Raw genomic sequence first — 15,454 nt, forward strand, 5'->3', positions numbered from 1 at the left:
CCTTCAAGTACTTGAACATGGTGAGCATATCACTGCTCGAGGTTCAAAGGCTGAAGTAGGAAAGAACTGACGCCCCCCTGGCCTCATCCAGCTTGGCTGACCTTAACTAACCCCCCACCTTTCCCAGGAATATCCAGGATTGAAGGAATGGATACAATTCTGGTCACCGCATCACAAATAGGATACTACAGCATTGGAAAAAGTCCAGAAAAGGGCCACTAGAATGATTCAAGGGTTGGAACACTTTCCCTATGAAGAAAGGTTAAAACGCTTGGGGCTCTTTAGCTTGGAGAAATGTCGACTGCGGGGTGACATGATAGAGGTTTACAAGATTATGCATGGGATGGAGAAAGTAGAGAAATAAGTACTTTTCTCCCTTTCTCACAATACGAGAACTCGTGGGCACTCAATGAAATTGCTGAGCAGTCAGGTTAGAACGGATAGAAGGAAGTACTTCTTCACCCAAAGGGTGATTAACCCATGGAATTCACTGCCACAGGAGGTGGCGGCGGCTACAAGCATAGCCAGCGTCAAGAGGGGATTGGATCAACATATGGAACAGAGGTCCATCAGTGGCTATTAGCCACAGTGTATTGTTGGAACTCTCTTGCTTGGGCAGTGATGCTCTGTATTCTTGGTGCTTGGGAGGGGCAATAGTAGGAGGGCTTCTAGTGTCCTGGCCCCACCGATTGACCTCCTGATGACACTTGGGTTTTTTGGCCACTGTGTGACACAGAGTGTTGGACTGTATGGGCCACTGGCCTGATCCAACATGGCTTCTCTTATGTTCTTTTGTGACACAGAGTGTTGGACCGGATGGGTCATTGGCCTGATCCAACATGGCTTCTCTTATGTTCTCATACCATAGCCTTTCAAGAGCCACAGCTTGCCGGAAGGCACTTCCAAATCTCCACATTCCAGGCCCCAGATGGCCTCCCTTCCTGTCTTGCCCAGAGGGCTTTATACTTCTTGTGATGAAATGCCATCCTTGCTAAAACGCATTTTTAAAAGGGGCTTCCGCACCCCCCGCAAGGGGGAGTCAGCTTATATGGTCGATACGTTCGATACGGTCGACCATCGGTTGCTGACTTGCCGTCTCGCCGACGTGGGGATTCAGGGGTTGGCTTTACAATGGCTTACCTCTTTCCTCAAGGGTCGGGGACAAAGAGTGGCGATTGGGGGTGATTTGTCCCGGAGGTACCCGCTGGATTGCGGGGTCCCTCAGGGAGCAGTTCTTTCCCCGATGCTGTTTAACATCTACATGCGCCCTTTTGCCCAGATTGCCCGGAGATATGGGCTGGGTTGCCACCAGTACGCTGATGACACCCAGCTCTATCTACTTATGGACGGCCAGCCTGCCTGTGTCCCAGAAAACCTGGACCTGGCATTGCAGGCCGTGTCTAGATGGCTCAGGCTGAGCGGGCTGAAGCTAAATCCAGCGAAGACAGAGGTCCTTTGCTTGGGTCGCCGTGGTCCGGGGAGGGAGATTCCCTTACCGGCCCTCGATGGTGTGCCTCTGTCAGCGGCGCACAGGGTTAGGAGCCTGGGGGTGCTATTGGAGCCTACTCTCACTATGGAGGTCCAGATAGCAGCCACTGCCAAGTCCGCATTTTTTCATCTCAGGCTGGCAAGGCAGCTGGCCCCTTTCCTGGAGGATGGCGACCTGGCAACACTGATCCATCCAACGGTCACCTCAAGGCTGGACTACTGCAATGCCCTCTACATGGGGCTGCCCCTGTGCCGAACCCGGAAGTTGCAGCTAGTGCAGAATGCCGCTGCCCTGCTGTTGTTAGGGCTCCCTAGATGGGAGCACATTCAGCCGGGGCTTCGGGGACTGCATTGGCTGCCGATAACATACCAAGTTCGGTACAAGGTGCTGGTTATGACCTTTAAAGCCCTTTATGGCCTGGGACCTGCCTACCTTAGGGACCGTCTCTCCCCACATGTTCCCCAGAGAGTGCTGAGATCGGGGTCTCAGAACCTCCTTATAATCCCTGGGCCAAAGGAGGCCCGTCTGAAAGCGACCAGAGACAGGGCCTTTTCGATTGCAGCTCCCTGTTGGTGGAACCAGCTCCCGGAGGACGTGAGGGCCCTGCGGAACCTTGAACAGTTCCGCAGGGCCTGTAAAACAGCCCTCTTCCGGTTGGCATATAATTAATTGATATCGGAATGCCTGAATATTAAATCTCGAACATCAGATGATTGAATACTGGAATATTTGAAGAATTGATTTAAGGAAAAGGTAGCATAGTGCATATTGATGTGAGTTTTATGTGTTTTTATGTATTTTATTGTATAATTATTAATGTATTTTTAAACTGATTCTTGTCAGCTTTTTGTGTTGTGAGCTGCCCTGAGCCCACCTCGGTGGGGTAGGGCGGGACATAAATCGAATTTAAAAATAAATAAATAAAGGCAACTGACTGCTCTCTCTCTTCCCCCCTTCCTCTTCTTAATCACAGAGGTGGGAGTTTTTTGCTAGAGAGGCAGGATGAAGACAGACATGCTTTGCGGGCTTTTCTTCCTACAGTGCTCTTGGAAAAAGGTGACCAGTTCCTGGGTAAGAAGAAGAGTTGAAATATTCCCTACTGGGGAGAAAGGAGGTTAGAGAGTGCTGAGCCCTCAAGGAGAGCTGACCTTCGGCTGGGCTACACGGCAGCCATTTTGAGAGACCAAGGGCAGCCTGTTGGGAAGGTGTTGCCAAACTTGCAACTTTCTAAGATCCGTTGTGTCTGCTCTGCTCACAACATCTAGCAAAGCATGTGTGAGAGGAGGGAAAGGAGGAATGTGTTTACTCAAAAAAAAAAATTGCTTCTGTTCTGCTCATCTGGGTCTGGGTTAAAGGTGTATATCAGGGATGTCAAATGTGTGGCCCAAGGGCCAGATCAGGCCCTCAGAGAGCTCTTATCAGGCCTGCAAGCAACTCACTGTTATCTGCTTCCTTCTCCCTCTCGCTTCCTTCTCCGTCACAGCTTGCTTTGCCAGGCTTGCTTAATCACACAGGAGCTACAGAACAAAGCCTCTATTTTTTTCAGAGTGGGCAATCCGGCCCTGGCGATAATTCTTTTATGGGAAAAGGCAGAAATCCAAACAAGAGTAAAAATTATCTCGGAAGGACAGAAACATGGTCAAGATCACCGCCTGCAAAGCCAGCCAGTATCTGGGAGAATGGGTCATTTCCAGATAATAGTCAGAACAGATGTCTGTGATCCCATCTAGGGCAGCCAGGGACTAACATACCTACAGGACTGCTTTTCCCCATATATGCCCCATGGAGCCCTGTGCTCCTTAGGGATTTTAAATTTTTATTATGTTTCAGTATAAAGGGGAAGGAACTGTGAAGGGATACAGAAGCAAAAAAGGGGAGGGAGTTGGGGGGGGGGGGATAAGACAAAGGAAAAAAGAGAAGCAGTAAATAAAGCTGTTACATTTCTACCTTCCAAACCTGATCCTAAATTCTTTCTAACTGCAAGTCTTAAATTTTAGCCCAATCCAACAATGAGATTCTACAGTCTTATTATTTTATTATATCTATTTTACCAATTATTACTTATAATGTAAATCTATACTATTCATCTTTAAAATCCACAAACGAGAAAAGCCAAGAAACCAATCACAAAATAAAACCCAGCAGCTTATTTTAACCATATTAGGGATAAGTACTAACTTTAACCACACTAACAATAATCATAAGGAGAGAAGATGAATATAATCTCTTTATCCTTAGGAAAGGAAAGGTCCCCTGTGCAAGCACCAGTCGTTTCCGACTCTGGGGTGACACTGCTTTCACAGCGTTTTCACGGTAGACTTTTACGGGGTGGTTTACCATTGCCTTCCCCAGTCATCTACGCTTTCCCCCCACACAAGCTGTGTACTCATTTTACTGACCTCGAAAGGATGGAAGGCTGAGTCAACTTTGGGCCGGCTACCTGAACCAGCTTCCGCTGGGATCGAACTCAGGTCGTAAACAGAGGGCTCCGACTTTAGTACTGCAGCTTTACCACTCTGTGCTGCGGGGCTCATGTAAAGGTAAAGGTAGTCCCCTGTGCAAGCACCAGTCGTTTCCAACTCTGTGGTGACGTTGCTTTCACAACGTTTTCACAGCAGACTTTTTATGGGGTGGTTTGCCATTGCCTTCCCCAGTCTTTTACACTTTCCCCCCAGCAAGCTGGGGACTCATTTGACTGACCTCGGAAGAATGGAAGGCTGAGTCATCCTTAACAGTACCTTAATTATTTCCAACAGAGAAAAAATAAAAATAGCAAAGGACCAAAATAAAACCTAACAGATATTACTTTATGTTTCAATATCAACAGAATCCATTGCTAAAAAGAAAGAAAAAGGGGAAAAAAACCCCCCAAGAGCAGATCTTTAAAGTTTTTAAATACCTGTGTTGTCTACCTTATTGTAAATTGACCCAAATTAATTATTTATCTAGATTAAGTATTTAAATATTTAACTTCATTAAACTTTTGGGAGATTCATATTGCTCTAAAAAACACACACACAAACACACAAATTTAATACCCAGCCACAATCTCATTTCCCATGCTTATTATTTTTACCTAGCTACAAAAAATCATACAATCTCTATATCAGGGGTGGCCAACGGTAGCTCTCCAGATGTTGTTGCCTACAACTCCCATCAGCCCCTGCCATTGGCCGTGCTGGCTGGGGCTGACGGGAGTTGTAGGCAAAAAACTTCTGGAGAGCTACCGTTGGCCACTCCTGCTCTATAACCCTCTCTCTATTAACTTGCTCCATTTAACTTTATAAGAAAAAAGTAGAATCCCTAAATAAAAACGGCCTCCTTTCTCTCGCGTATTTATCTTACCCATGGGGAAAAAATCATATATCTCTTGTGCTCCTTAGGTCTGAGAGCCTTTCACCCCTCCTTTGCCTCAAGCCGGGACACTTTCTTGGGCTTGGGTGACGGCCAAAACCTTTGGCCTCAGTTGCCTCTGGGCAAGAAATGGGACAAGAGACAGAACAGTGCATTGTGTTTCAATACTTGGATATGTGCCTCATCACAATGACAGCGATCCGCACCCTTGGTACCTAGGAAAGAGCCTTACCCAGAGAGGCCACGCTCCCATAGTTCTCCAGCATGACTTCCCAGTGGAGAGCTCTTTGTTCCGGATCCAGCAGGGCCCACTCTGCCACGGTGAAAGACACAGCCACCTCCTCGAAGGAAAAGGGACACTGGAAGAAAAAGCAGATTCCCACATCGGAGATTGCGCCAGAAAGAGACTGCACACTGGAAGAGAGAAGTTTGGGTGGGTACAGGATGTCTGGCTTGGAATGAGTAGAGTGGTCTTCAGAGCCTCTGTCACTTTGCAAAAAGTGCAGGAGCAAAAGCTACCTTGAGAACAGGGGGCGGGGGGGGGGGGCGGGCGGTGTTTGCCTCCTGCTCAAATTCCCTACCTGGACTGGAAGTGCAGCAGCTGTTTCCACACCTCTGAAAAGAGGACGGCTCAGCAGCATCTCTCTGTTTCCTGATAGGGAGACACAGGAGAAAAGAAGGGTGTTTGCCATGACTTTCTATTCCATTGGTTTGTTTGTACCCTGCTTCACGCGCCCCCTTCCCAGGGCTGTGAAACCTTGCCCTGCATAAATGCGACACATTTTAAACGCTTTTTACGAAATTCCCAGAGAAGCAGAAGAGAAGCGCCGGGTGCCTCAGAGATTATAAATGCTGCCAACATATTTCAGATTTCCGTGAGACCTGTGTCACGACTGGGAGGGGAAGAGGAAGTGGAAATGATGCTGTGTGATTTGAGAGCATTTGAGGACTCCAGGGGAATAGGAACGAGTTTCAGAGTGTCTCTTGGCATGCTGATTTCATGGCCAGGTTAAGAACATAAGAGAAGCCATGTTGGATCAGGCCAATGGCCCACCCAGTCCAACACTGAATGCTTGAAAGAGCACAGAAAAAGTTGCAAGAGAAAAGTGGAATGGATTTTCCATTAACATCTCTGGGGCCTATCGCTCTGGGCCCAGAGACAATAGAAAATCCACTACTCTGCGTTTTCTTTGCAGCTTTTTTTTCTGCTGCAGCCAGACAAGGGAGAAAGAGCAGAGAACGTTGGCAGCCGTGGAGCTTCAAAGTTTAAGAACAGGAGGGGGAGGGGGAAGAAAAGAGCCCAGCGGGCCTCACTGAAGTCCCAGGAGGGTCAGTTCTGGCCCATAGGCTCCATTTGACACCCTGGTCTACATCATGGTATATGCTAGTTTGCATTTCAATCCTGTCTATAAGTTTGAATGGTTTTCTCCCATTTCATTGTATCTGAAGAAGTGTGTGTGTGTGTGTACACATGAAAGCTCATACCTTGAATAAAACTTTGTTGGTCTTAAAGGTGCTACTAGGGTACATTTTATGAAAAGAGGGTGCAGGGGTGGAATTCTAGCAAGAGCTCCTTTGCATATTAGGCTACACACCTCTTTAGGGTTTGTAGAATCTTTCGGGCTCAAGTGCCGTGTTCTACAAACCCTAATGATGTTACCAGCTGTGAAAACCTGAAATCTTTGATACACACCTCTATTGTAGCCAATCCTCCAAGAACTTACAAGGCTCTTTTTTGTAAGCTCTTGGAGGATTGGCTACATCAGGGGTGTGTGGCCTAATATGCAAAGGAGCCCCTGATAGAATTCCACCCCTGAGAGGGTGAGATATGAATAGTTTAATTAATGTGAAGAATTACCTTCCTTATTTTTAAAAAAAATCAGGGGTCATGGAATCCTGCAAACGAACTCTTTGTTTTGTGAAGAGGTGTTTAATTCCCCCCCCCCCCTTTACCTGAACTCTCTACCCATCGAATGCACTTGGTGACCCAATTGTATTCAAGCATAAAGAGTCTTTACCAGAGGAGAGGGCATCTTGGGCACACTCAAGGGCCTGCGCCCTCTGCCCTTCTTCCAAGGAAGCTCCTTCCGCCTCAGGGAATGTCACTTCTATCTTCACGGATGATTCCCACATCTGAAAAAGCAGTGAAGGAAATTAATTAATTAAGTTATTGTAGTATGTGTAATATAGGCAGGAGATCCCAATATTCTCTAGTAATAAGAGAAGCCATGTTGGATCAGGCCAATGGCCCATCCAGTCCAACACTCTGTGTCACATAAGAATATAAGAGAAGCCATGTTGCATCAGGCCAATGGCCCATCCAGTCCAACACTCTGTGTCACACAGTGGTAAAAAAAAAAAAAAACCCAAACCCAAGTGCCATCAGAAGGTTCACAAGTGGGGCTAGAAGGCCTTCCACTTTGCCCCTCCCCCCCCGTGAGCACCAAGAATACAGAACATCACTGCCCCAGACAGTTCCAATAATATGCTGCGGCTAATAGCCACTGATGGACCTCTGCTCCATATGTTTATCCAATCCCCTATTGAAGCTGGCTATGCTTTTAGCTGCCACCCCCTCCTGTGGCAGTGAATTCCACATGTTAATCACCCTTTGGGTGTACTTCCTTTTATCCGTTATAACCTGTCTGCTCAGCAATTTCATGGAATGCCCACGAGTTCTTGTATTGTGAGAAAGGGAGAAAAGGACTTCTTTCTCTACTTTCTCCATCCCATGCATAATCTTGTAAACCTCTATCATGTCACCCCTCAGTTGACATTTCTCCAAGCTAAAGAACCCCAAGCGTTTCAACCTTTCTTCATAGGGAAAGTGTTCCAAACCTTTAGTCAGAAGTTCTAGTTCTTTTAGAGCAGCAGTCCCCAACCTTTTTGGCTCCAGGGACTGGTTTTGTGGAAGACTATTTTTCCACAGACCAGGGGGTGGAGGGGCATGATGGTTTGGGGATGATACAGTTGTGCACTTTGTTCTAATTCGTTTGGTGTGGTGGTTAAGTGTGTGCATTCTTACCTGGGAGAACCAGGTTTGACTCCCCTATCTGCCACTTGAAGCTGCTGGAATGGCCTTGAGTCAGTCAATAGCTTTTGCAGAGCTGTCCTTGAAAGGGCAGCTACTGGGAGAGCTCTCTCAGCCCCACCCACCTCACAGGGTGTGGGGAAGGAAGGTAAAGGAGATTGTAGGCCGCTCTGAGCCTCTGTCCTTGAAAGGGCAGCTGCTGTGAGAGCCCTCTCAGCCCCACCCACCTCACAGGATGTCTCTTGTGGGGGAGGAAGGGAAAGGAGATTGTAGGCCGCTCTGAGCCTCTGTCCTTGAAAGGGCAGCTTCTGGGAGAGCTCTCTCAGCCCCACCCACCTCACAGGGTGTCTGTTGTGGGGGAGGAAGGGAAAGGAGATTGTAGGCTGCTCTGAGCCTCTGTCCTTGAAAGGGCAGCTGCTGTGAGAGCCCTCTCCAGCCCCACACACCTCACAGGGTGTCTCTTGTGGGAGAGGAAGGGAAAGGAGATTGTAGGCCACTCTGAGCCTCGTTCCTTGAAAGGGCAGCTGCTATGAGAGCCCTCTCAGCCTCACCCACCTCACAGGGTGTCTCTTGTGGGGGAGGAAGGGAAAGGAAATTGTAGGCCGCTCTGAGCCTCTGTCCTTGAAAGGGCAGCTGCTGTGAGAGCCCTCTCCAGCTCCACCCACCTCACAGGGTGTCTGTTGTGGGGGAGGAAGGGAAAGGAGATTGTAGGCCGCTCTGAGCCTCTGTCCTTGAAAGGGCAGCTTCTGGGAGAGCTCTCTCAGCCCCACCCACCTCACAGGGTGTCTGTTGTGGGGGAGGAAGGTAAAGGAGATTGTGAGCCACTCTGAGACTCCTTTTATCCGTTCTAACCTGACTGCTCAGCAATTTTATTGAATGCCCACGAGTTCTTGTATTGTGAGAAAGGGAGAAAAGTACTTCTTTCTCTACTTTCTCCATCCCATGCATAATCTTGTAAACCTCTATCATGTCACCCCGCAGTCGACGTTTCTCCAAGCTAAAGAGCCCCAAGCGTTTTAACCTTTCTTCACAGGGAAAGTGTTCCAAACCTAGTTTGCCTTTGCCCACTTTCTGTCATGGCTCTAGTATTCCTTGGAGGTCACTCATCCAAGTAAAAGCAAAGACCAACCCTGATGAGATCCGGCTTGCCTGGGCTATCCAGATCAAAGAACAGCAAGGGAGATGGCTAAGAGATGGACTGTAATAGACCAGGGGTGGCCAACGGTAGCTCTCCAGATGTTTTTTGCCTACAACTCCCATCAGCCCCAGTCATTGGCCATGATGGCTGGGGTTGATGGGAGTTGTAGGCAAAAAAAAACCAGGAGAGAGCTACCGTTGGCATCCCTGTAATAGACCAAGGAATAGATCCTGCCCAACTCCTTGACGTTACAGCCTTCCATCAGCAGACCTGATGAGTTATCTGGAGGGATCGGAAATCCTCTAGTAGAAGAGGCTGTAAAATCTCTCATTTGGATGATTAACATTTGGAAAAATACCTGGCAGGGGATAAAGACGGGAATCACTGCTTGAATCAGACATATTGGAGGAAGTCCCCTCACCTGTTCTGCCTGCCTCTTCTCCTCTGCCTGACTCAGGAGGAAGCCTTCTGCCAGGGCCACCGCCTCAGAACTGGTCTCCGGCCCACATCCTCTGACCCAGCACTGCATTTCCTGGGGCAGGATGACCAGGAACTGCTCCAGGATCACCAGGTCTAGGATCTGCTTCTTGGTGTGCCTCTCTGGCTTCAGCCACTGGCTACAAAGTCCATGGAGCTGGCTGCAAACCTCTCGGGGCCCATCAGCCTCATGGTAGCAGAACTGCCGGAAGTGTTGGCGATGTACATCGGACGTCGTGGTGTCCTTAGCCTGGATCTCTGGCACAGGTCTTTCCCAGAATGCAGCACCACTCCTAACTTGGAGGAGAAGGGGGCCCTTCCTTGACGTCTTGATGGTTCCAGGTCCTTCTGGGTCCTGCTCTTCCATCTCTTTACCCTTGTCTTGGGTCACCTCCAACTGTGAAAAAGTGCCTTTATTCACTTGGCTGCGAAGAGAGGTTTCTCTCTGGGGAGAAAGAGAAGAAGAAGAAGATGAAGACATTGGATTTATATTCCACCCTCCACTGAGAGTCTCAGAGCGGCTCACAATCTCCTTTATCTTCCTCCCTCACAACAAACACACTGTGAGGCGAGTGGGGCTGAGAGAGCTCTGACAGAAGCTGCCCTTTCAAGGACAACCACCGTGAGAGCTATGGCTAACCCAGGTCCATTCCAGCAGGTGCAAGTGGAGAAGTGGGGAATCAAACCCAGTTCTCCCAGATAAGAGTCCGCGCACTTAACCACTACACCAAACTGGCTCTCAGAGAGACACAGAGAGTAACATGTCACAAGAAAAATGAGAATGGAGAAACACCACTGTACATCACAAACCTTCACATGCTCAGGGGACACATGAGAATCGCCCTGGTGGATCAGAACAAAAGTCCTCTTTATGCTTTGTAGACTGCGTTTAATATCATCTTGCTAAATTACATACCAAGATATTTTAAATACACTGCCTTGGTTTTCTGGAAAGGTTAACTGTCTCTGTTTGGCTTTTTAGAGATGCTTCAAGCTTAGCCTCCCATTCATTTGGCTCCGTCTGTATAATTCTTAAGGTAAACCAGAGTCCCCAAAAGGATAAGAGGGACTAGTAATGCCTTTCCAAGAGAGCCAGTTTGGTGTAGTGGTTAAGTGTGCAGACTCTTATCTGGGAGAACCGGGTTTGATTCTCCACTCCTCCACTTGCAGCTGCTGGAATGGCCTTGGGTCAGCCATAGCTCTCGCAGGAGTTGTCCTTGAAAGGGCAGCTTCTGTCAGAGCTCTCTCAGCCCCACCCACCTCACAGGGTGTCTGTTGTGTGGGGAGGAAGATAAAGGAGATTGTGAGCTGCTCTGAGATTTGGAGTGGAGGGTGGGATGTAAATCCAATATCTTCTTCATCTTCTATTGCATGCATCTCTTCAATAAGACTGAAATGAGGGGGCCCAACTCACCCTTACAGAAGGACCATTTTCCAGAGTCCAGCCTGTTTTGGGAAGAAGCCTAAGTCCAGCCTTTGAAGAACCCTGGGTGGCCTCTCAGTGTGTCAGGAGATATGCCCACCCAAAGCAGCAACGGTGCCCTGCTGGTGTCGGGCAAATGTAGATCAGTTAGGGCACAAGGGATGCTGGGATGAAGAGGAACTGAGGGAGGCAAGAAACTCTGCTAAAGCCAGGGTTGCCAACTCTGGGTTGGGAAATTCCTGGAAATTTGGGGCTGGAGCCTGAGGAGGGAAGAGCATAACAGCATAGAATCCTCTCTCCAAAGCAGCCACACTTTCTGCCCTCAAACTGATCTCTGTAGTCAGAAGAAGAAGACGACAAAAATGACTGCATTTATACCCTGCCCTTCTCTGAATCAGAGTCTCAGAGCAGCTTACAATCTCCTTTACCTTCCTCCCAGACAACAGACACCCTGTGAGGTGGGTGGGGCTGAGAGAGCCCTAACAGCAGCTGCCCTTTCAAGGACCACTCCTATGAGAGCAATGGCTGAGCCAAGGCCATTCTGGCCACTGCAAGTGGAGGAGTGGGGACTCAAACCCGGTTCTCCCAGAAAAGAGCCTGCACACTTCACCACGACACCAAACTGGCTCTCTGATGTGCATGCTGATGTGGCCGCATTCCTGATATACACAAGGCCAGGAGGAAGAGGTGGTACTACACAAAACAAGTTGCAGGGCTTTTTTTTAAAAAAAAAAAAAAGCAGGAACACACAGGAATGCAGTTCTGGCTGGCTTGGTGTCAGGGGGTGTGGCCTAATAGGCAAATGAGTTCCTGCTGAGCTTTTTCTGCAAAAAAACAAACAAACCAAACTCTGTGCAAAACAATGGTGACATCAGAGAGTGTGGCGTAATACGAAAATGTGTTTCTGTTGGACTTTTTCTACCAAAAAAAAGCTCCAAACAGTTGTAATTTCAGGGAATCTTCAGGACCTACTTGGCTATTGGCAGTCCCACATCATAGAGATGGGGAAGAGGAGAACCAGTCAAAATGCTTGGCATTCTGGCTATCCAATTAGCATAAGGCAGTAAAGAAGAAGACTGCAGATTTATATTTATATTCCACCCTTCTCTCTCAGAGCGGCTTAAAATCTCCTATATCTTCTCCTCCCACAACAGACATCCCGTGAGGTGGGTGGGACTGAGAGAGCTCTTGAGAGAACAGCTCTGAGAGAACAGAAGAAGAAGACTGCAGATTTATACCCCACCCTTCTCTCTGAATCAGAGACTCAGAGCGGCTTAAAATCTCCTATATCTTCTCCCCACACAACAGACACCCTGTGAGGTGAGTGGGGCTGAGAGGGCTCTCCCAGAAGCTGCTCTCTCTTTCTTTCTTTCTTTCTTTCTTTCTTTCTTTCTTTCTTTCTTTCTTTCTTTCTTTCTTTCTTTCTTTCTTTCTTTCTTTCTTTCTTTCTTTCTTTCTTTCTTTCTTTCTTTCTTTTGAAATGTCACAGAGTTATACTTGGAACCCACAGATTATTACAGATTAAGGCAGATTGTTCATAAAATTGCATTCGCAATTCATGTATTCCCACCAGTTTCCTTCCCCACTAAATACACACCAGTGCCGTACGAACGTCATGCATGCTACAAGTGTGTGTACACTGCAAACACACAATATTGAAATTTCATTGGTACCACCATTCCTTATTCCTCTCTTTGGGGCACACTTCTTGTTATTAATATTAATATAACAATTTTTTTATTTTCCAATAAATGAAAAAGGAAAATTCAGGTATAGGAACTGGGAGGGAGGAAGGCGGGTAGGGTAAAGAAAAAGAGAAAAGAAAAAATTACTTCAAACTAGTATAGAAAGACGATGTCAATATATTATAGAGAAATAGTGAAAGATAACAAACAATTTAGTAAAAGGCAAAGGAAAATTTCAGAATTTCTATGGGCCAGGAAAAAACCAAGAATTAAAATGAAAATTTTGACTGATGCAAAAGAAAGGGGAGGTTTCCAACTGCCTGATTTAAAGTTGTACCATGATGCAGTATGCCTGGTGTGGATTAGGGAATGGATGGCATTATTAAATAGAAAACTACTAGTACTAGAAGGTCATGGAAATGTTTTTGGTTGGCATGCATATATGTGTTATGCGAAAAGTAAGATGGATGGTTTTTTTACACATCACAAGAAGCAATTTGTTAAATACATGATTAAAATATAAAAGATATAGAGATGAAAGGAAACCGCTTTGGATTGTGCCAACAGAAGTAATAAAATTATATTCGGATATCAATGAAGAGAAATGGCTATCATACAAACAATTGTTAAAAATACATGGAGGGAAGGTGGAATTAAAATCGGCTGAAGAATTACAATATAAATAACTGGTTTCAATTGCAACAGATTAAAAGTTTACTTGAACAGGACATTAAAAATGATGGAATAAGACAAGAACAAACAGAACTGGAGAAAATGCTGTTTGGCGATAACGAAAAATTGATTTCAAGAATTTATAAACTATTGTTGAAATGGTCGGAAGACGAAGTAGTCACATCTCAAATGATAAAATGGGCAATAAATATAAATAAGGAAATACAGATGGAGACATGGGAGTACTTATGGAAGAACTCTATGAAGATATCTACATGTTATAACATTAAAAAAACTTTTAAAATGTTGTACTGGTGGTATATGACACCTAAGAACCTGGCAAAAATGAACAATCAGGTGTTGGACAGATGTTGGAAATGTAAAAAACATGAAGGATCTTTCTATCATATGTGGTGGACTTGTGAAAAGGCAAAACGATTTTGGCAAATTTATTTTTTTAATTTATTTATTCGGGACTTATATCCCCCCCTTCCCACGAGTGGCTCAGCAAGAGATCTCAAAAATTTTGGGTTATAATATTAAGAAGGCACTAGACATCTTTTTGTTGGGATTACAAATGGAAAAATTTCCAAAACAAGATAGAATGATAATTTGGTACATGCTTTCAGCTGCAAGGACATTATATGCGCAGATGTGGTAGCAGGATAAATTACCATAAAAGTGGGGCTGGACTTTAAAAGTTATGCATTGGAGTGAAATGGACAAGCTTACAAGAATCTTAAAAGAAAATGATCTTGAGAAGTTTAAAAATGAATGGGGAAAATTTTATATATATGTTGAAAAACAATGGAAGGTTAAAGGATACTTGGCGATTTTTGACAATAGCTGAACTTTGGAGGAAGTATACATGAACTATAGTCAAAAGTGGGAATATACTTTCTTTTTAACTTTCTTTTGGCAAGGACTAAAGGATTATAATGAAGATGAATTATAATTATTATATATGGTTTTTTCTTTCCTTTTTATTTTCTTCTTGTAAGATTTCTTTTTTATCTTTTTTAATGAAGATTCTTTATTTGAAAAAAATTACCTTTTAGTTTTAGTAATTTACTTAAAATATTTATTTATTTATTTAAGATTTGTATCCCGCTCTTCCCACAAGTGGCTCACCGTTGGAGGTCACAAAAAGGGGGGGGAGGAGAAAAATGTAATGTTTTTGTATGAATTTTTAATTGATGACGAGTATTATTGCAAAATATTACAGGATAACAAAATTGTTATAGACACAAATACAAGATATAATGTGGTGTCTATGTAAAGCAATGAAAAAAAAGAACAACTTCATAGGACTACCGAAATTATCCAGAATAATAACATCAATGATTGAGAATAGCGTGAAAATATTTCTTTTAAAAATGCAATGTTGACAATTATTAGTGTGCATCAATTACAGAAAAGCAATAAACATTTCTTCTGCAAAATATATTATAGAGATTGTTAAGAGAGCAATATTAAGATTTATGTGAAATGTAATATGTTAATGGAGAAATAATTTTGGAATGTAATTTTTTCTTTCTCACAGCTGCTGCCCTTTGAAGGACAACTCCTGCAATACCTATGGCTAACCCAAGACCATACAAATATTATAACCCAAACCCAAGGCCATTCCAGCAGCTGCCAGTGGAGGAGTGGGGAATCAAACTTGGTTCTCTCACATAAGAGTCCCCAGACTTAACCACTACACCAAACCGCATACCTAACCACTACACCAAACTTGGTGACAAACACCAAGTGATCCCATTTGCTGCCATCCGAGCCTGCTAGTTGTCAAAACATGAGTTTTGTACTCTTGCTAGCATCTCCTTTTGTAAGACCTGAACCCACACCTCTTGGGACTGTGTCCTTGTGTTTCTCCCTGCTGTGTTGCCCGGGGGTCTTTACCTCACTTGCCTGGCAGAAGGGTGGGATTTCTCCCACCCAAACTCCAGTGCATGAGAGAGAATATGGCACTGCGTTATGGATGCCTCCACCAAACGAGCTATGGAGTGATAGGGCAGGGGCAATGCGGCTGGAACAGCCATGTTCTCTCTCTGTGCATTCAGTTCGCGAAACATTTCTCACAGTCACATTTGTGGTGCCCCCTGGTGTGCTTCTGTCACTCATGCCAGGGCTCTCACAGTGAAGTATTCCCTCATGCCTTTTGTTCCCCCTGGTCCTGTGTCTG

At 45.5% G+C, this 15,454-nt stretch overlaps 1 protein-coding gene across 5 annotated transcripts in view; it reads right to left on the reverse strand.

The window, feature by feature from the left end:
* LOC132571063 (zinc finger protein 883-like) overlaps nucleotides 1–15,454 on the reverse strand; it is a 661,721-nt gene that overhangs the window by 510,348 nt on the left and 135,919 nt on the right. Inside the window, exon 1 of one of the 5 annotated variants that reach the window (XM_060237716.1) lies at nucleotides 5,425–5,492. The exons of 3 other annotated variants lie outside the window; for them this stretch is intronic. In XM_060237716.1, the coding sequence (XP_060093699.1) occupies nucleotides 5,425–5,484 (60 nt within the window). In that variant the 5' untranslated portion in view covers nucleotides 5,485–5,492. Of the gene's footprint in view, nucleotides 1–5,424; nucleotides 5,493–15,454 lie in introns of those variants that run through there. One more of the 5 variants, XM_060237718.1, reaches the window with a different exon arrangement.

This window comes from Heteronotia binoei, chromosome 5, assembly GCF_032191835.1.
Source record: "Heteronotia binoei isolate CCM8104 ecotype False Entrance Well chromosome 5, APGP_CSIRO_Hbin_v1, whole genome shotgun sequence".
NCBI lineage: Eukaryota > Metazoa > Chordata > Lepidosauria > Squamata > Gekkonidae > Heteronotia > Heteronotia binoei.